The sequence below is a fragment of the Lissotriton vulgaris genome, chromosome 1_2 (assembly GCF_964263255.1).
Source record: "Lissotriton vulgaris chromosome 1_2, aLisVul1.2, whole genome shotgun sequence".
NCBI lineage: Eukaryota > Metazoa > Chordata > Amphibia > Caudata > Salamandridae > Lissotriton > Lissotriton vulgaris.
The window spans coordinates 145,898,345-145,920,307 of NC_141686.1; the positions used below are offsets into that span (position 1 = coordinate 145,898,345).

Sequence of the window (21,963 nt, forward strand, 5' to 3'; positions counted from 1 at the left end):
GGGGGTGATGCAGTTTAATAATTTACAAGCAATATACAGGCTGGATACTAACCATTACTTTAAATGTTTGCAAATTAGAAGTTTTATTTTGACAAAAACTGGAGGGCCGGCGGGATTTGCAACAAATTCAATTTTGGACACAATTAAAAGATTTTATTCAGAATTAATAGAGTATCAACCAAATGATCTGGAAAAATATGAAGGCAAATGGATACAAAAAGTGGGTATAGAGAAGGAAAGTTTCTATAAATCTTTGGAACTAGGGCAGAAATTATTATGCTCAGCATCACTTCAGGCACAGCACTTTAAAACGCTGTACATTTTGTATTATACTCCATCCAGGTTGGCGCAGTGGGGAGGAGTAGCTGGCACTACGTGTCCGAGATGTGACAGTACTCAGGCTGATTTAGTCCACATGTTTGCTGTTTGCCCTTACTTAAAAACAACCCAAGAGGAAATTGAAGTTTTCCTTAAATGATCATTAACAATAGAAATCTCTCTAACACGATCACTCATACTCCTAGGAATAGAGGATAGACTAGGTAAGACTAATTACCAGTATTTTATTTTTGTGGCTATGGCTGTTTTAAAACTCTGTACGGCTACAGCATGGCTAGACCGTTTGCCACCTACTTTCCATAAGTGGTTAAACAAATTATTAGCTGCATTTAACCTTGAGAAAGCGATTTACGCATGGAGGGGCAGAATAGGTAAGAAACTTGGGAATGAGATATGGGATCATATACAGAAGTGGAAAGAGAGAGATCCAGGGTAGATAAATTGTCTTGAATTTCTGTTTTATTGTAACTATATGTCTTGCTTTGCCTTCATCTATAGTTTATCTCTTATGTTTGACTTATTTTTATAATTTTTCTATGATTTGTGATAAGTCCTGCATGGTAAAATGTAATTAATTTTTTTTGTGTGTTCTGTACAACGAAAATGGGTGGGGGAACTCAAATAAAAATATTTTTTTTTAAAAGGAAAGCTACCTTCCATTAAAGGAACTGGAAGGTGCATTAGTGGATTGGCTCTAAAAGAGGGCCCATAAGACATTTTAGAACAAAACTGAGGTTCTGGAGGCACCCTTAGTGTGATAACCTTTTTGAGTCCCTCCATAAATGTTTTTTTAACAGGACCACTGAAAAGTGAAATGTGTTCTCTGTTTTGAAGGCAACCAGCAACAACTTATGCAAGTGTAGCTAGGCCTGACTTTTGTAAGTGGAGTAGGTAACAGGGAATATCCTGGACTGCTGCTTGAAGAGGGGCACTATGTTTAGGAAGACAGTAGTGTGCTGTGTAGAAGGCTCTGGTCGTGGGCCTCCAGGCCTCTTTAAGGACAGCCGTACATTCTGAGGGTAAGTTGAGATATCCAAACTCTATGACTTCAGGATCCAAATCTCAAAATGTAGCCGTTTGGGGTTGGGATGTTGGGATTTTTTGAAAGAAGATCCACCTGATTGGGCAGCTTCTTGTGAAGCACTAAGACAGTCCTAGGAGACTGATTAACTAGGTATGTCTGACCTATATGAGAATGGGGAATGTCTGCTGAAGCCTCCAAACCATGAATGGAAGAAGTGGTTGATGTGGAAATGCAAAGGCAAATATTCCTGACATGTTCATCCACAGTGCATTGTCCATGGACTGTGCTTGTGGAAACTGGGAGGCAAAGATTGGGCACTTTGCATTTTCTGTGGTGTCATGTCTATCTGGGGGAACCCCCAAAGTAGAAAGTATGGTATGATAACTTGAGGTGGAGTTCCCACTCGTGGACTTGTTGCTGCATCCTGCTGAGCAGGTCCATGAAGTTGATGTTCACTCCTGGCATGTGCTCTATCATTAGATGGCCTCTATGGTGTATCGCCCACTGCTGAATACTCTGAGCTAGTGTGGACCACTGCAGAGAGTGTATGCTGCCCTGTTTCTGTAAGCAAAGCATAGCAGTTGTGTTGTCCGTCTGGACTAAGATCTTTTTAGGTCTCGCCTTTACCATTCCGCAGGAATGGGAAATGGGGAGAATTCAAGTCGGCAAATTCATCTTCAAACCAAGGGCTTTCAGCACTGCGGTTTTCTTGCAGTTCACGTGAATCACGTGAGCAAACATGCACGAGCATTCACGGCCAGGGCTTCTCCTCCCCTAGCAGCACTCCTCCCACACCAGCAACTCCCCCCTCCCACACCAGCACCTCCCCTCTCTCTCCCCGCAAACACAGCCTTGCCGTAGCAGCACTCCTCCCACACCAGCAACTCCCCCCTCCCACACCAGCACCTCCCCTCTCTCCCTCCCCAAAACACAGCCTTGCCGTAGCAGCACTCCTCCCACAACAGCAACTCCCCCCTCCCACACCAGCACCTCCCCTCTATCTCCCCACAAACACAGCCTTGCACGTACACCTATTAACTGCATCAGTTTCCTTAGCAGCATTCGTGACCTTCCAAACTGCCTGCAGCAGTCACTGTTCTTTCCCTTCATTTGTTCATTCTGGTACTGTTCTCATGTACTCGCCTGTCAGAGTATTTCTAACTCTCCCTTCTTTTCTTCCTACATCTAACACCAGCCGCTCCCCCCTTCCACACCAGCACCTCCCCTCTCTCTCCCCGAAACACAGCCTTGCCCTAGCAGCACTCCTCCCACACCAGCACCTCCCCCCTCCCACACCAGCACCTCCCCTCTCTCTCCTCACAAACACAGCCTTGCACGTGCTGCGCTACTCTCGCTCATTCACTTTGTTTCTCCATCGCCTCCCACGACCTCTCTCTGGTTGTCCTCGCTATACACACCCTTGCCTATAGACAAACATCGCAGGAAAAAAAACTCGCTACTGACACGGAGCCGAGGAGTCCTATTTAGAGAGCTGCCTCCTGAAAACAAGTATCGAAAGTGGAGCACTTGACTAATAATTAAAAAAACAAGAGTCGGCAAAACCTGTTCCACGATATTTACACACCTTTCTGGTACAATGCATCTTTCTAATTAAAGACAGGTTCGTCGTCAAATGGTTTGTCCCTTGTGTGGTGGTTAGAATGCAGTGCATGTTTCCAGGCCTCTCTGAATCACTGACTATCCCTTAACACTAGATTTCATGTACACTGTCAGGGCCTACTGCCAAAACCTGCAAATTCAGTACTCTCGATCTATGTCCGCATTTGACATGCTTGAAGTAAAATATAAATCCATTTGCCCCTCACAAGCGTAACAAATATGAAATCAGGTGACATGCATTTAACTGCCAACATCTAAACAAGCCGAATATGTGCATGCAGCTTTCCAATATAGAAAACTAATTGGACTTTATTCGCAAAAAAATAGATACTAGAAATTGGACTCCTTGGGTTCAACTCACATGCAAACTTCAAGTGACTCCAACTATTAAATCTTCATTAACACAAACAAAGATACTTGGCACAAAACAACCCAATAGGCATACTGCCAATAAAACCATGCTCAAACCAAGCCAGAAAGTTAGTCTCGTTTTGCCATCAAGGAACAATGAATTTACAATAAACATGGCCATTGAAAATGTATTCTTAAAAATTAGGATTGGAATTATATGGCCATTAAGTTATTAACTATTTTGCACATGAAAAGAAACCGTAAGTCCGTAACTGACACACTAGTTAGAATTCTTTAGATAAGTACTGAGCTCTGACATCGATGTACAACCTTCAGGCCATAAATGTTAACACCGTCAGAACTGAATCCGACCTTCAACCTTCTGAGGTGGATACACGGAGTACCACTGAGTGATCAACAGACACACCTTTTACGAACTGCGCTATATATAAAAGCAAAACTAACGAAGCAAGGGAGGGTTAAAATAAGAATATGCTTTATTAATAGGGAAATTCAAAAGTGGGGCTGCGACGTGATAAAATAGAATGGAAAGTAATGATTGACGTCATTGACAGCACATGTGAACATATCATCCACGAGCTGATCACGTAAATATCGTTCAGGCGTTTCTTCCGTACATTACTTTCAAGATTCATCTGGCAATGCATAAGTCTTAAAAACACCTTTGTAAATCAAACCAATGCACATGAAAACATTTTCGGCCATATTGGAAAAAACATAGACTATTTGAAAAGAAACCGAGCCAAAACACTTCACAAACGATCACAGGATAAATCAAAATAAACTGCTAATACAAAAAAAAAGTAACACTAGTTTAAACGTTGAAGGTTGTTGCATACCAATAGTGTCTAAATTCATCTCAGCCTTAAATATTAATCAAAATCATTCACAACACAAAAGAATAATACTGCAAAAGAAAGACACTTTGATTACAATACAACAGTACAATCACAATTGCACATTGTCAACAAAAAAAAGACTTCCAAAAAAATGTCTGAAGTACAGTACATAAAATAACTACATCGCAAGATATTTACTAAAAACAACATTCATACATAGCACATTAAAATTTTGAAACGTTCAATAGCTAGACACGATGTGCAAAAGAAAAGTCAAATTCAGTCGGAATATGTCGTACGTACATCACAAAAAATTCAAACATTGCCATATATTCATTAGAAACAACATTAATACATAGCAGATCAAAATTTACAAACGTTCAATAGCTGTACACAAACAGCATACGAAAAGTCAAATTCAGTTGGAATATGTCGGAACTACGTCCCATAAAATTAAGACATTTGCAATATATTCATTAAAATCCACATTTATACATAGCACATCAACATTTTAAAACGTTACATAACTATACACTAAGTACATACGGAAAACCAAAAACAGTCTGAATACGCAAACGTCATAAAACAATACAAAACATTAATCAACGTTCAAAAAAGTATAAACACAATTAATACTACATACCCAAAATTTGTATAATAATATTAAAATTCAAACTTACCTGTCAAACGACGCAGCAACAACACAAGAAGCACAACGCGCCTTTCACACGTGACTGTTCTCGAAGATCTGGGAATTTCCCCGTTGATGCACGTCAATCGCAATGCTACGTCACAAAACGTAGCAATGCGATTGGCTGGAAATTACATCATTCGGAAAACAAAGGGAAAATACCAAAAACAAACTAGAACGCTGACCTCAAAAATGGAGGTAACGTATAGGTGCTACATTGCGACCGGCATTTTTATTAAGGAAAAGACATCCGCACTAGGAAAAGGGACTCAAAGCCATACTATCACTCACGCCAAACACAAAATAAAAAAATTAAAAAAAACATACACATACACATGTTCACAGCAAAAAAATAACACACACTTGCAAAATAATCACACACACACACACCACCATATCATCAACAACACACATCACACACTAAACATAACACCACAAAGAACAATATACTCAATTATTGTTCACATTAACACACTAAATCAATGTCACCACTCACACATGCAACGCCACTCACACATGCAACGCCACTCCCTCAAAGCAACGCCACTCATCCACGCAACGCCACTCACCCACGCAACGCCACTCACACACGCAACGCCACTCACACACGCAACGCCACTCACCCACGCAACGCCACTCATCCAAGCAACGCCACTCACCCACGCAACGCCACTCACCCACGCAACGCCAATCACACACGCAACGCCACTCACACACGCAACGCCACTCACACACGCACCGCCACTCACCCACGCAACCCCACTCACCCACGCAACGCCACTCGCCCACGCAACGCCACTCATCCAAGCAACGCCACTCATCCACGCAACGCCACTCATCCACGCAACGCCACTCATCCACGCAACGCCACTCACACATGCAACGCCACTCACACCTGCAACGCCACTCACACATGCAACGCCACACACATGCAACGCCACTCACACATGCAACGCCACTCACACATGCAACGCCACTCACACATGCAACGCCACTCACCCACGCAATGCCACTCACCCACGCAACGCCACTCACCCACGCAACGCCACTCACCCACGCAACGCCACTCACGCACGCAACGCCACTCACGCAAGCAATGCCACTCACGCACGCAACGCCACTCACACATGCAACGCCACTCACACATGCAACGCCACTTTTACCCACACAGCACCACTGTCAGACACACAACGCCACTCACACCCACGCAAGCCCACTCTCACACACGCAAGCCCACTCTCACACACGCAACGCCACTCACACACGCAACGCCACTCACACATGCAACGCCACTCACACACGCAACGCCACTCACACCCACGCAGTGCCACTCACACCCACGCAGCGCCACTCACACCCACGCAGCGCCACTTTTACCCACACAGCACCACTTTTACCCACACAGCACCACTTTTACCCACACAGCACCACTGTCAGAAACACAACGCCACTCACACCCACGCAAGCCCACTCTCACACACGCAAGCCCACTCTCACACACGCAACGCCACTCACACACGCAATGCCACTCACCCACGCAACGCCACTCACCCACGCAACAACAATCACACATGCAACGCCAGTCACCCACGCAACGCCACTCACTCAAAGGCACTCACACCCATGCAGTGCAACTTTCACCCACACTGTGCAGTGCACAATAGGTCTCGCAGTAGGAAAGTTGGAGCTATTGATTTTGTAAATGACAAAGCACTTTATGTTTTTAAAATGAAAACAAAAATAAAAGGCATTGCTATTTGCAATTGTAATAGCTCCAACTTTCCAACTGCGAGACCTGTTGGCAACGCCAGTGCTTGTTGTTAAATGCGAGGGAGATTGGTTGACCACACCCCATTGCATGGTTAGCTCCTGAAGATTTGCTTCTGAACTGCGGAGAGAGGCATCTGTTGTGATAGTCATTCGCGGTACTACGTCCAAAAAGTGATGTCCCTGAAACAGGTTGTTGACATTCCACAAATGCAGAAAGAGATAAGTACGGCTCCATATCAACACTAGATCCTCACGTTCACCTCCACATGTGACCATTGTGCTGTTAGACACACCTTCAACGGACGCATGGGTTATCTTGCATGTGGGACTATGGCAATGCAAGAAGGCCAATGATCCTTCTGATGATTCCCTGGTGATCTGGCTGAAAAAGAAGAAGCTGCATTTGGAATGCTTGTACCGTTGCTGGGCTGGGGTATGATTTCCCTACTCAAAAGTGGAGTATGGCCCTGAGAAAGAGCTGGACTTGCAGGGACTGGAGAGGGGGCTTGGTGGCATTGATAGTAAAGTCTAGGCTGTATGGCGACTCAGGTGTGTGCTAGGCACTGCTGTTGTGTTGCACTCATAATCAGCCAAAAGTCCAAGTAAGAGAAGATCGCTCCATCTGAGATGAGCAGCTACCACTGCAAGACACTTTTTTAATCACCCTGGCACCGTTGGTTACTCTGAAGGGCAGGACTTTTTCAACTCATAATGCTGACCACTTTCCACAAACTGGAGGAACAATCAATGTGCATGTTGGATGGGGATGAGGAAGTAGGCATCCTTAAGGTCGAGGGAGGTCATAAAATCGCCTTGCTGTAGTAGAGGAATGACACCCTGGAGTATAGCAATGTGAAAGTGCTCTGACAGGATGTACTTGTTGAGGGGCCTTAGGTCGAGGATTAGCCCTATGGATGTTTTGGGAAAAAGGAAGTATACCCCTTTGTCACAGTGTAATCACAGCACAGGTTCTATGGCCCCTATGCTGAGCAGCGCATGCATCTCCTCTTGGAGCAGAAGCTGATGCTCTGGGATAGGTTTGTGTGTGTGGCAGGGTACATTTGGGGGTGTCTGTGTGTATTCTGGACAATACCCCTCTGCTATAACATCTTAGAAGTCACCGGTCCGAAGTGATCTCTGTTCACTGGAACAGAAACCCATGCAATCTTTCCCTAAACGGAGTAAGTTGGTTAGGGGGAAGGGTGATGGAGTCCCTGTTCGTAAGGTGCATCCCTTTTGAGGGATGCACCTTTTCTCCTGAGTCTACTGTTGTTTTTATATCCTCCCTTGTAGTAACCCCAAGAGGGTGTTTGCTGTTGGCTGAAGAAGGAAATGGATGCCTCTAGATGGTTGTTTTTGGCCCCTCCACAAAATTGAGTATTGCGAAAGAAGGCACAGGCAGATGGAGTCTGCAAGGCATCCATAGCTTTAGCTATCTCCATCGTTCTTTATTATTCCAACATCTGGTCAATTTGCGGGCCGAACAGATGGTCAACATCAATGGGCAAGTTGACCAGGTGCTTCTGAAACATGCAACCAGGCTTGCCTGTAAAGAAGGAATCTGGTATTCACCTTGAGCAGCAGTATTAGCTCTGTCTAGGGCACATCGAATATTTGCGTTGCAAATACATTTTTCTTCAGCTACTAGCTCCTGGCACCTCTTTTTGTATTGGTCCAGGAGGTGCTACAGCAACGCCTCCATCTCGTCTCAATGGGTGCTTTCGTACCGGGAGAGTAAGCCCATAGGACCGGTAATAAGCCATAGCTAACCAATCTGGGCCACTACACGTTTCCCTGCTGCATCAATTTTCTTACTCTCCTTGTCTGGATGGGAGGGGTCAGCAATCCCCTGTGCCCTGGGAATTTGCCCACTTACGGGCTGTGTGGACAACTAGGTTGTCAGTTGGTAGTTGTCCCCTAATGTAAGGGAGAGGCGTAGCTGGAGCTTGTGGCGCCCGGGGCTATCCCTCAGATTGGCGCCCCTGGAGGGGGAGGAGGAGGGTGCTGGGGAAAAAGGACAGCGAGCACTTGAAAGAGGTCTGAGAGATGCGTAGTATCGCCGCTAATAGTTACTCGATCATGCAAGTTACATGCACAAACATGACACGGTCTAAGGCTACACAGTTGAATACACCGGTGACTGGCAGTACAAAAGAGAACACACAGACTGCATGATCTATCTGGGGACTCATAAAAACGGCATGTGACATCCATCAGAGAGAATCCCCTCAGCACAATTCAAACATGATCATACATGACACTGCTCAGGGATATATAATTTTCAATGTTTTGTATTCCTTGCCTTAGTTTGCTTCCTATGGTCTGTAAGCCTGATTTTTTCCAGTCTCATTCTCTTATTCCTCGGGACCACCCTGTAGTCAATAGCTATACGGAATTGTGTCTGTGCTACTCCTGTGAATGTTCATCCCATGGGTGACATATCCTTAAAACCAGGCTTACAGCACTGAGCAAGACACCTTTTTAGGTCTTGCTTTACCTGTCTGGGACATCTCATGTTAGTGATACTTTTAAAACGTATGTATGTGAATTATTTCGGGGAAAGTGGGGCTTCGATCAGCCCACTGCAGCTATTGGCTGCTGTGGGCTTAATTGATATGCCATTGCTTGTCTGGGATGACCATTAAGGCTGTGGAATTCCGCAAGTTGTCCCATTTGTGTTCTAATTGGTGATGGAGCAGAAGTAGTCCTTTAGTTTGCCTGCAGAAACAACATTACTTGTAGCTTGTAAATCAGTCACACATTTTAATTGCTGGTTTATGGCTTTATTATATAGGAAGCACATCCTGTGTTGCCTTTAAGGCACACTAGGTCCATTCACTAATCACCTTGTGAAATCATTTGGGTTTTTTTGGTGTCTTGATAACATGTGGATGTTGGATTGACAACTTTGTTTTGTTCACAGAATAAGCACATGCATGTTTATAAAACTGTTCTTTGAGGATACAGTTTGATTCTGGGAACGAAGTCTGTTCAACAAACGGACCCTGCTCCCAACATCCATATAGTTGTAGCTCGAGAGATTGCTTCAATATGATAGTTTCATTCTAGAACAGCTAGAAGCAGCAGACAAAAAAAATCACTTATTACCAACAAGAAGCTAGATCTATTAGCTTTGCCATTACGCTATTAAGGGAAGCGAGACCTGTCGCTTTGAGAATGATTCTTAATCAATGACAGTCTGAAATAACATTTGATACACGTAAAATGTTCTTATTTATATTCAACTGGCCTGATTTTGTGAGCGAACTGCAAATTCCATAAAGGTTTAACTTAAATAAAAAATTCACATTGATTTCTACATTGCTCAAGAGCTAGTAATACCTTTGTTTGTATCCCTTGTGCATCGAACGCGGATTATTTACTAATCAAACAGCATAAGTGGACCTCGGACATTTACTGTGTCAAGGGGACTTGGGCATCATCAATGTTCTTATCTGCAGCGGAAATGCACTCACATATGAAAGTGGATTTGTGGCGAAGGTGATGAGCCACTCAGCCACCCCTATGAAAAAGTTTAGCTAGCTCCTGCTGCTCTCCTCTTACCTCACTCGCTCCAGGGTCTCTATGGCTGGCAGGGGTTGGTTTGAACTTCGTTCACTTCTGCTGCACTGCAGCAGCCAGCAAATCGCCCGGCAGCACTGCCACTAACTGCCCCAGGCCAGAATTGACTCCTCACAAGAGCGCGTAGTGGTGAAGCGCGTGAAGCATCACTGCTACGTTCTCATAGCGAGGGCTGGCCAAAATGATGCCAAGGGCCGTCATTGGTAGCACTCGCACGCTACAAGATTGACGGCCCTGGAGGCTGGGACGGACGTTGTGGCGGCAATTTTGGCAGCCCTGCAGGTCAGGTGCGTGCAGCGCACTGCTTGCACTTTCATACTGGGCCGCGTGCTGTCCCCAAATAAATTATAAAGGCCGCCGCGGCCACAATGGGACACCAGTACTGCGCAGCCACCCACAAAATAGTGCCTCCGGGGGCGGACCGCTCCCCCCCTAGCTACGCCACTGATGTAAGGAGGGCCGGACAGCGAAGCCTTATACTCCTTGTTGACCTCCTAAGCGTGATGACTCGCACCTTGACCAGCTCCTTGAAGATGTCGAGACAGGCTTGAGTGAACCCGCACTGGTAAAAACTACATGGACCTCTGCATGTGTCTCCATGATGAAGCTGTCCTCCTCCAGTTGTTTATGCATTGCCATTTTGTGGAAAGCCACTGCCCTTTGTAACACCTCAAGGTATGCAGTTGCATTTTCCGGTGGGGATAGTTTAGCCAGATAGAGGTCCGGGTCAGTGTCAGCCAAGGGCTTCGCATCATAATCATCCCACAGGCTGTCATGAAGTTGTGGCTCATAGGGTGTATAGTACAGGTCATAAGGGTACCCTGGACTATCACCCCCAAACCCTGGAGGAAGGGAACCCTAAGGTGACTCTGGATAGGGTGCACTGGTAGTGGCTTTTGGCCTTCTGTATAAAGAACACTTGATGGACAAAATGCAGAACAATGTCATACATTCACCCCAGTACAGAGATCTGGGCCTAAATCCATTGTCGGTTTTTTGCTCACCATGCCATTCCAGTTTGGACCCAGCCATATGCAAATCAGTCATGACCCTGTGCCCAATGAGAACAGTCCAGCCCGAACTGCCAGGCCAGGTCCTCCCTCGACTGGAAACAAGCATCATAGGACCGGTTTCGGGCTTTCAGCACTCATCAGCCAGGATAGCTCGACTCCAGTGGCATGGAGAGCACAGGACCCACTTCTGGGCATACCCGTCCCACACAGGGTGACAAATTCAAAAAGAACAATTGATGGACAGAATGCAAAACAATGTCATAAATTCACCCTAGTACGGAGATCTGGGCCTAAATCCATCGTTTTTTTGCTCACCTTGTGTTTGTTTGGCCTTCTGTAGTCACAGAAGGAGCCTCCCCTCTTTGCCCTTCAAGGTTTTGGGGGAAAAAGTGTGGGGCATTTTACACTTCTTTCCATTATACTGGAGATAGAGGCAGTAAAGACAATCATTATGTGGGTCATCCGCATGCAGCCTTTTCTTTCCGCAGCTTCTGCAGGATCTGAAGAGGCCTTTTTTCAATGTTTCAGACATGGTAGAAGTTATCTAGGAATTAATCCAGACTCTACATGAAGAAAAACTGAGCAGAGCTCAGGGAGACTCCCTTCACACTAAGGGGCCAATTACGATGTTGGACGGAAGACCGCCTCCCGACAGTCGGATTCTCCTCAACCGTGTCGGAGCCCTTCCGACAGACTCGGTCGGTGTACAATCCGCCAGTCGATTACGATGGTCGCGGTCGGAAGGTAAACTGTGCGGTCAATCCAAATCAGTTCCGACTGGCTTTCGGAGTATCCGTGTCTGTCGGAACTGCATCATACACCCCTATGGACAGCGTTTTTGAACTCAGGATTACAATGCCGATTTCCAACAGCCTCTGTTCGTCTGCCTGTCTGACAAGAAAATGCTGTTGGAAAGTGACTTTGGGGGACCTTAGCAGAGCTTCCTTCATCCTGCGACCTCTGGTTGGGGGCGGAGGAGGTTCCTAAGGGACACCCCTTTTGTGATTGCTGTGCAGCATTGGCTGTGTGCCTGCCACACTGTGCCTCATTCGAGAAAGCAGTTTAAACCCAAGTCATTGAAATCTATTTTTAATTACATAACAACACTTGACCATTGCGATCCATGGCGTATGCAAAACCCATTAAAAAAAGAGTATACTTGCTGGTCAGGGAGATTTAAGTCTTCCTCCAGTATTGATTTTTTTCTTGCTTCCCGACAACTTAATTTCTGCCATCAGAGGCCTCTGCACAATGGGTTCTCTGACCACGCAATGCTAGTTACTGAGTTTGTTCTGGGGGAAAACTTCATAAAATTCCCAAACGGTGTGTGTTTAACAAAATATATTTGAACAATGTAACGTGGATTGCTTCATTAAAATTTGAGATTACAGAGATTACAGACTTTGTTACTCGTAATGTTGAAACAGCTCCTCTCAATATCGTTTGGGATTCTCTAAAGGCCTTTATTTGCGGTATAGTTATAGGGAAAGATGTAGCAGTATTAACAGCTGCTAGGTCTATTAAAAATTTGCTGCAGCAAAGAATACAGGCTTTAACTATCTTAAGGAAGCAGAATCCCTCGAGCAGTATTCAAAATCAATTAAATGAAGCAAAACGGGAGCTTAGCGCAAACTTTTATCATCAGAGCAAGGAGATTTTTCGTAGGCAATCGCAAAAAAATTATGAAGAAAGTAATTTTACAGGGACATTTTTAGCCTGGCAGGCTAGAGAACAAGCTGCTGCACATTTGATTCGAGGTTTAAAATGCCCTGTGACTTATATTGAATACTTTGCATCATCCCCAGACAGGAAAAACCATTGATTTACATCATGACAGTGATTGCAACTCCAAAAGCGTGATTTATTACATCAAATGTCCATGCGGCAAATTGTATGTGGGGAAAACTGAAAGAAAATTAAAAACAAGAATATCCGAACACAAAAGTACTATCAGGAATGTTAATATCAAGAGCAATTTAGCTAAACACTGGTCAGAAAACAGGCATAACATCTCCCAGCTACAGTTTTCAGTTTTGGAGAAAACTGAATCACAAGAAGGAGTGGATCTCACTAGATGCCTCCTACAAAGAGAGATATTTTGGATCCGGTACCTAGGGACCCAGGAACCAAAAGGTTTAAATGAAAAGATAGACTATACATGCTTTCTGTAGAAAAGATTCTGTAAGCTAGGCTAGATACATGTAGAGGTTTTGGCCAAGCCTCTCTTTAGCAGGTGAATATTTGACTATATTTTCCATACATGTACATTTGAATGGTTGAAATGCACTAAACGCACTGTTATCATATAACACTGTATTTGTACTATAACATTCTCTATGCATTTTAATTTTTTGAGCACTTTATTATTTACATTTTCACTTTTAATAATTATTTCGCCTTTGAGCATAAGTGGCAGTCAGAGGAATATATGGTTTCGTCAGGGCGGTATTTAGTGATTCCGCTCGGTTTGTGGACTCTGAGTGAACTTCCCCGAGTGCCGATGGTTCTATGTTTCGTTTTGAACACTGTACCAAAATGGCGCGCCCGAGCGTTCTGACTTAGTCCGTTTTCACTGTTGCCAGTCTCCCGAGAGACAAACGTGGTTTAAACCTGGCCAGCCCGGTGTTGGGCTTGAAATCGGCAGGGAGTGGAGTTAGGAGTTGGTGTTGAGCGTCTAGGTAAGAAGGGGCGTCCGTGGGGGATAGCGGAGGGATTGTTTGAAAATTGAAGCACGAAGCTAAGGATTGTTTACACATTTGTTGTAGGTGGCATTTTGAATTGAAACGGAAACGCGGTGGTTTCCAAAAAAGACTCGAGGTAAGAGGAAGCTCCACGAGGTGGTTCTTTGGCTTTAGGGCATTGGTAGACGAATTCAGCAGGTATTTACAGCTAGCATTTTTGTTTACAGGTATCACAACCTCGTGGTTTGGTTGTGAGTATATTTTTTAACACATTCACTTTTGAGGTGAGATGGTGGTGGTTTCCAGGTTTAAAAGGTTTAAAAGTGCATGATGTAGTCATTTTTCCTATACATGAAATGTAAAGTGATTGTTCGTTGTTTTGAGCATCCGTAGGTTTTTGTAACTTGAATCTGATGAGAAAAAAAGGGATAATATTATGAAATTGCTGATATGAGATATTCATATTTTCAGGCCCCTGAGGAAGAGTCCAACTAGGACTCGAAATGCATCGGGCTACATCAACTATACGTTGTCAAGAAAGACTCTGTTGATACAGTGAAATTCTGAAATGTTTTGTTGTTTTTTGAATATATGTTTGAATTTATTGACAATGAACTGATGATTAAATATCATACTTTCAAAGAAGAATGGTGAATTTGGTTATGTGATAAACTTATATTTGAAAGAAGTGAAATGAAAATTAAAATGATGATATTTCTAGTGTGATTCACTAGCAGCAACAGTGCGCAGGGGTTGAGAGGTTCATCCACTCAAGTTAGGTTGGTAGTTTAGCAGGCACGGAAGAAGGACAAACGTGCCACCGCTGCAGCACGCATGTGTAAAAAATAAGAGGATCAAAATTATATTTTTGTTAAAATAAAGGAGTGCCTTCCTTTTCATTATCTCACCAGCTGTTCAAGCCCACGCACTCTCGCTTCTGGATGATGACAATGCCCTTCTCCACAGCTTCCGACACTTTGCACTGGCTGTACCGAAGGGCATGCTATAGCATGCCTATTCAAGGACCTGAAGGAATATTATATCACCCCCACCCTGATGGAACTCCACTGGCTCCCTATTCCAGCACGTACCATCCTCTAAGTCAAAGCCTTCACGACCGGCATCCATGCAGAATTGTCTGAGAAGCTCACCATTCCCAGTGGCTCTTGACACTGACGCAGCTAAGACACAATCGAACTAAGAAGTGAAAAAAAAAAAGGCTAACGGGTCTTAAACATCTATGCATCCAGGATCTAGAACAACATCCTGTATGTTGTACCACAACCCTACTTCAATTTAGAAAAGAGCTGAAGCCACACCTCTTTAAAGAACACTACATCATTACATCATGATGCAACACCAATCCACTTTTGCTGTTAGAAACGAGCTACCCAGTGCTTAATTTGTAAAAGAATAAGTGCCGGAGCTCAAAGCTCTGCTCTGGCAGAGCTAAGCAAGCAGAATACCAAGGCTGCATTGTCTTAAATTTACCTCAGGCCTCTTTAATCTACTATCAGTCACTGCTGCCCCTTTATCTCACTCTTACTGAACCCTGTTTTCTTCTTTTGTGCTGGTTTTTCCATCTTTCTCTTCCTCCTTCTTTCCCATTTGTGTGTTTTTAACTCTCTTGCTCACAGTCAACATCTGATATGAAAAATAAGTGCCAGTCCCCAAACATGAGTGCTGGTGGAACCTATGGGCTTAAATAGAGCACTGCAGCTACCCCTTCAATGACATGAATGTTATATCTTTGACTAAGTAAAGTGCTCTTCTGCCTTCCGGCTATGTACATGCAAGAGATTGCACTTATTTTGACTGGCTAATCAAGTTCTTTCACTTTTGTAGCAGCAATCACTGCTCAGCGAAAGACTTAAGTACACACAAAATCAACCAATAAGTAGCAACGAATGTGACTTGCAGTGCCTGCAGGAGTAAAGGCAGAAGTGTGCTACAATGACTGTTCATTGTTACAGAACAATGGACCAGTTGGGAAACAGTAGATGTGCTGTGAAATAGGGTTGTGTACATCTCAGTCTACCTTGTTCTGTGAAATACTTACATATTTTTAAAACACAAAAGGTGGCTGATCAGTGCGATTTGTATCATGTCTTAGTGTCACTATTCCAGAATGTACTCCTTGTTTGCTACTCACATACAGACAAGAGTATTCCTGGATAATCATGACTTACCGTTTGATCATGTTGCGGGTATACCAGACAGAGGGGAAGGAGTCCTTCAAGATAGTTCTGTAGTTACGATTCAGGTCCCGGCCAGAAAGGGAGCAGCGATAGTTGCCCACGATGACACCATCAGGGTTAAGCATTGGTACTACTTTGAAGATGAAGTTGTCTCGAAGCAAGCAGGCATCCTTCTTACCGCTCAGTATGTAATCCAAGAAGCCCTTCATCATCCAAGAGCTATTTGTCTCTCCTGGGTGGACCCTGGCTGTCAGGATCACAGCCTTTTTGCGCTTGACCTCTTCATCAGATGTCGAGGGATTGGTGATGGTAAGCACGTACACCATGTTTCTGGCAAGCGACTGGCAAAGAACACGGATTTTGCAGAACTTTGAGCGTTCGGGGTCACTGGCGATGTCGGCAAGATAGCTTTGCAGATTTGAGTAGGTGTAAGGGTAGCAGTGTGCAAAGTAGCAAGTGTCCTGGTGATGCTGGAACTTAAGCTTCCAGGAAAGCGAGTAATATTGCTGCCGGTCTTGCTCAAGGTCATTTCGGTAATATTTGATTTCATCCCCAACTCTGTGCCAGCCAACTTGATGAGTCGCCGCCTGTAGCTCAGAGTACATCAGTGGACGCATACCCACATTGTAAAGGCTAGAGGGCTTTGTCAAATTGACAATTGTGAATCTGTAGGGGATCCCTGTCTGGGTGTTTTGGACTCTGAAGTAGAACCACTGTGTGTGTCGGTCCGTGTAGAGATCAGTGCGCAGGGTTAGCTGGTAGTCATAGTCTCCACTAAGTACAGAAAAAATAAATTCATTTAGTGTTTTGGAGGGGTGGTATTTCTACAAACCATAGTGATAACTCACAAGAAAATGAAATTAAAGTAGCACCAATACAGTCCTAGGAACCAAGCTAGCATGTTACAAACAAAAAGCAACTGAAAGAATTGAACAAGAAAATTAACATACAATTGCTAGACCTAAAGTACACTTTAAATACCTTGTGGATATTCCAGATCCTAACCAGCTAACTATGTAGGATACATAATCGCATTCCTATGAAACACCCCTAACAGTGCTCTGAAATGTGCACAATTGTCTGTGAAAGGTGCCTGGCCACAGTATAAATAAGGTAAAATGATGCTGAATAGCTTTAGATTATTGGAGTGATATAAAATGTTTCCAATCAGTACTTTGATTACTTTAAATAATTGTAATTTTTTCACTTTTATCCACTCCTGCATTTATGTTTGTTGTTATGATACCGAAGACCTCTGGTAGAGACTTTATCAAACCACAGATTCCTCAGCTTTTGAGTAATCCTCAGGGGTTACACTGGATGCGGAAACTTCTGAGCAGTACCTCTGGGCCAGAAGACGCCATGAACACCGCTCTGCTGTGAAAATGACCTGTGGAACCTATATAGGCGCCATTCCGTCGTGCTGATGTCAGTCGATTTGAGCCTGTCCACGCTCGCAGACGCAGAACCTCAACAGCAAATTGGCTTTGACCAGTGTGCAGATTCCTAGACTTGGAATATTATTAATGGGTAAAGCCCACTTCGCAGAACAGGGAGGATGGGAGGGTTGGGGATGAATATGCAGTTAGATAGAGTTTCTACTGTTACTCAAGGTAAGTAACTTGTTCTTCTGTTAGAGACTTTTAACTGCAAAATCCTCACGTTTAAACAGATACCAGAGCAGTTTTTATTAGGAGGTGGGTCTGTCAATTGGCCCAAACCAATAAGTTTGGTAGGACTGAGTGGTAAACAAGCCCCTTTCAGTGAACCTGACTGCCAAGGCAGCCATGCTTCGTGAACGTATGGAGCCATGTCCACGCAGCAGCCTGGCAGATGTCCAGGACAGGAACTCAGTAGGACAACGCTGTGGTAGCGGCTTTCTGGAGGCTGGTTTTTGCCCAGTGAGCAGCAGATCTTGATGCATAGTACGATCCAATGAGAGATGGTCCTCTATTGCACAACCTTGCATTTTTTCACCCCAGTGAATCACACAAACAGCTGACCTTACACAGGGAGCTGGTCCCATTGATGTAAAAGCTCACCACTCTCTTGTCAAAGCAATGGAGTTTCACCTCCTCTTTATAGGTGTAAGGTGAAGCACCAAACGCAGGCAGGTTGGGCGTTTTTGGCAAGAAGGATGTTTGCATCCACAGAATCAGTTTGTGTGACAAGAAGGTGCTGTACGGTGGGTTCAAACAGACAACCTGAAGCTCACTCACTTGCTGCAACGAGGCAATTGCAATGAGGAGCACCGTCGAGAGTGACCAGCCACAAATATATCCCAATGAAAGCGCGTATAGTTTTTATCAGGGGCTGCTTAAACACCTCTGGACGGAGGTCAAAAGTGTTCAGCTGTCGCCGCTCAATCGCCACGTATGAAGGTGAAGAGTGCAAAAGCCTGGGTGCATGACTTTGCCCCGTTTTTGTGACAGCAGGATTTCCCAGAGGCGAGGCCTGATCAGATAACAGTGCTCAAGCCCAGGAGTTCTAGATGCCATACGTTTCATGCCCAATCACAGGGCCACAAGGATGACTTGGGACCGGTCAGTCCTGATCTTCTTCAGAACTTAGGGCAGGAGTGGTATTGGCGGGAAGGCATACATAAGTCCCAAGTTCCATTCTAGGCTAAATGTGTCACATAGTGAGAGGCCCCTTGAAAACTCCAATGCGCAGAACTCCTGACATTGCACATTCTCAGCAGTGGTGAACAGATTAAGCTAAGGGTCTCCAAATTTGCTAATGAGACCTTGCACCACCTCTGGGTGTAACTGTTGCTTGTGATCCAGTCTGAGTCAACGGCTCAGCTTGTCTGCCCTGGCATTCAAAGATCCTGTCATGTAGTTCACCACCAGGAAGATCCCTTGATGGTATACACATTTCTAAAGGCGTAGTGCTTCTTGGTACAGAGTCCAGGACCCCACACCACCCTGCTTGTTAGTTGTGGTGTTGTCCGTATGCATCTGCATTAGTCTCTTTTTGATGGACGGAAGGAAGGCTTTCAATGCCAAGACGTTAGCCCTCAGCTCTAGGAGGTTGATATGGAGCAGGGCCTCCGCAGGAGACCACAGGCCTATGATCTCCACCTCTCCCAGAAGGCTGCCCCAACCAAGAAGGGCCACATCAATACTGCTGTGAACTCTGGATAAGTTATAGAGAGGGGCCTGTTGCTGACCCAATCATGGTCCAGTAACCATCACTGCAGATCTTTCGCAGTCTCCTCCAAGATCTGGTCGTGGTCGGAGAGTTCCCTTTGATGCTGGGCTCACTGAGACTTCAGATCCCACTGTAGAGCCTGCATATGCCACCTGGTGTGCTTCATCAGAAAGATGCAGGAGGCTTTCAGTTCCAGTAGCCCATAGTTGACCTCACTGAAATACTGGATAGAGGGTAAAAGATTAAGATCATAGCATGAATGTCTTTGACTCTCCTTTCCAAAGGAAAGGCACAAAACCCAACTTGTCCAGAATGGTTCTCAGCACACTGATAGTGAACTGACTGATAGTGAACTCCAAGGATGACAGGAGGTTTGCCATAGTCTGAAGGTGGTTAACAACTGCTTGGGGTGAGCCCACCTTTATCAGCCAGTCTTTGAGGTAGGTGAAAGGCCCAGACCCCCACCTCCAAAGGTATGCTGCTACCACCACCATCACTTTTGTGAACACCTGAGGGGATTGGTGACACTAAATGGAAGCACATCGAACTGAAAATGCTCTAGTCCCACCACAAACCGCAGATGCTGCCAATAGGCCTGCAGGATGTGTATATGGATTTGGGCGTCCTGCAGGTCGAATGTCACCATCCATCTCCAGGGTCGAGGACAGGCAAACCACAGTACATCAGAGCACACCCGATCACTATATCTATGATCAAACAAGATAATGAGACAAAAAATGGTATAGATTCTTCCACTTTTCTACTGTGGTAGACCATTGTTCTAGACTTTGTAGTTCTAGAGATAAAAATACCTTGGTGGGTGGATATTGTAACATCATATGAGCACCCCTTAGCAGTAAGATTAAAAATTAACACCTAGCCTTAGTATATCAATAGATGTGCAGTTCAATAAGCAAACCCACAAAATTCTTTGGATGTGTCGAGGACAGGCAAAACCTGGGCCAGCGTGAAAATGTTGAATTTGTACTTCTGGATAAAGTCATTGAGAGGGAGGATGCAGGTCTAAAACAGGATAAATACCTCTCTGTCCTTCTTTGGCATCAAGATATAGTGGGAATAACAACCACAACTTCTTGCATCCTAAAGATAGTTGCTTTGGCCAAAAGAGCTTGTACATCCTGCTGTAAGATGAACAGATAGTCCTCCGTCATTCACTCTAGGGACAGTGGAAGGTGCAGCGGAGTGGCAACAAAAGGTATGGAATATCCCTTCTGGACTACCTGCAGGACCCACCAGTCTGACGTGATGATTTGCCAAGCCAACAAGAATCGATGGTTCCTGCCTCCAACCAAGTGAAAGGCTAGACCAAGGGCACACTAAAGGGGTTTAGCAGGTATGACTGTGTGGGGGGTAAATGCAGTGGACTGTTTAGCTCACTGGTCCTGGACGTAGGAACGGACAGCACCACAGCCAAGAAGCTGCTGTGCACCTTGCTGGGGCTGAATTGGCTGATGGTATGAGGTACCTCTGCAAAGCCGCCAAAGGAAAGGTTCGGCTGATGGGGTGGTGGGATGGGGCTTATAAGCCTAGGCGGTGTGCGCTGGCCCTGCTCTACTTGAACTGATCCAGAGAGGAATCAGCATAGTCTGTAAACAGGCAAGTCCCATCAAAAGACATGGGGAGAGGAGTTGGCCTAAAGGCTGGGGCGGTCGACCTCAAATCTGGGAACGGGGTTTGAGTCTCGGCAAGGACGCGCAACATCCTGTGATTCTGGGTAAATAACTCAATCTCCCCGCGCCTAACAAAAAATGAATGTGTCCTCATGTAAAGTACCTGGTTCTTGTGTAAAGCGCTCGGATACCCGATACCTTCGGGTCAAGTTAGCGCTAAATAAAACTCCGTAAAAATAAACAAAAAAATGTCCACAAGGGACAATTGGACATCACCTGAAAAACGGGTTGACCGCAGCCAGGAGTGATGGCGAATGGTAACACTGGTGCCCATTGCTCACCCGATAGAATCGGTGGAGACCAAGTCAAAAAAAAAACTTGCCCACATCACAACCACCTAGTATGGCTTGGGGTTGGATAGGTCAGAGGAACAACTTTGACTTGAACCACAGAATCCCGAAGAGCGTTTGAATAGGAGTCGAGGGGGCAGCTGTCACTCACAGATCTGAGGGCCAGGGTTGTGGAAGAAAATACCCTCTTCCCAAAGGCCTCAAAGGCCTCTTTGGGGGAGTAGTTGGACAGATATTTGGGTTCGTCCTACTTGTAGACACCTGTACCACCAAGTTTTCAGGTGAGGGGATACAAAAATGCAGGTTCACCTGCAGCAGGGCAGTGTGGTCTCATAATCTGGCAAGTGACCAAGGGGCCGAAGCAAGATTTGCCCAAAGCCCCAAAAAGGGTATCTATAAGGGCTTCATTGAAGGGCAAGAAGAGATCAGTAGATGTTTGCCTTGGTAGAGAATCTCTGTTAAGACAATGGTATTGACCTATAAGGTGGGAAGCAGGAGGGCAAGAACTTTGGCTGCTCGACGCCTGATCATGGCTTCCGAAGAGCTCTCCTCCAGTGAGGTGAGTCCCAACTTAGGGGACGTATCAAGGTCACTGGCTTCACGAAGGCCATCATACCAATTTTCCTTGTGGTATATTGCCCCATCTCATCACCACATCTTAATCACTGTCTGAATCCAAAGCAAATAAGGAATACAACGT

The 21,963-nt window shown here is 45.0% G+C and overlaps 1 protein-coding gene across 1 annotated transcript in view; it reads right to left on the reverse strand.

Annotated features, from left to right (window-relative positions):
* Positions 1-21,963, reverse strand: part of AGBL3 (AGBL carboxypeptidase 3) — a 687,703-nt gene that overhangs the window by 383,243 nt on the left and 282,497 nt on the right. The window contains exon 7 of the mRNA XM_086953007.1: positions 16,121-16,903. Within this exon, the coding sequence (XP_086809133.1) occupies positions 16,121-16,903 (783 nt within the window). The remainder of the gene's footprint in view (positions 1-16,120; positions 16,904-21,963) is intronic.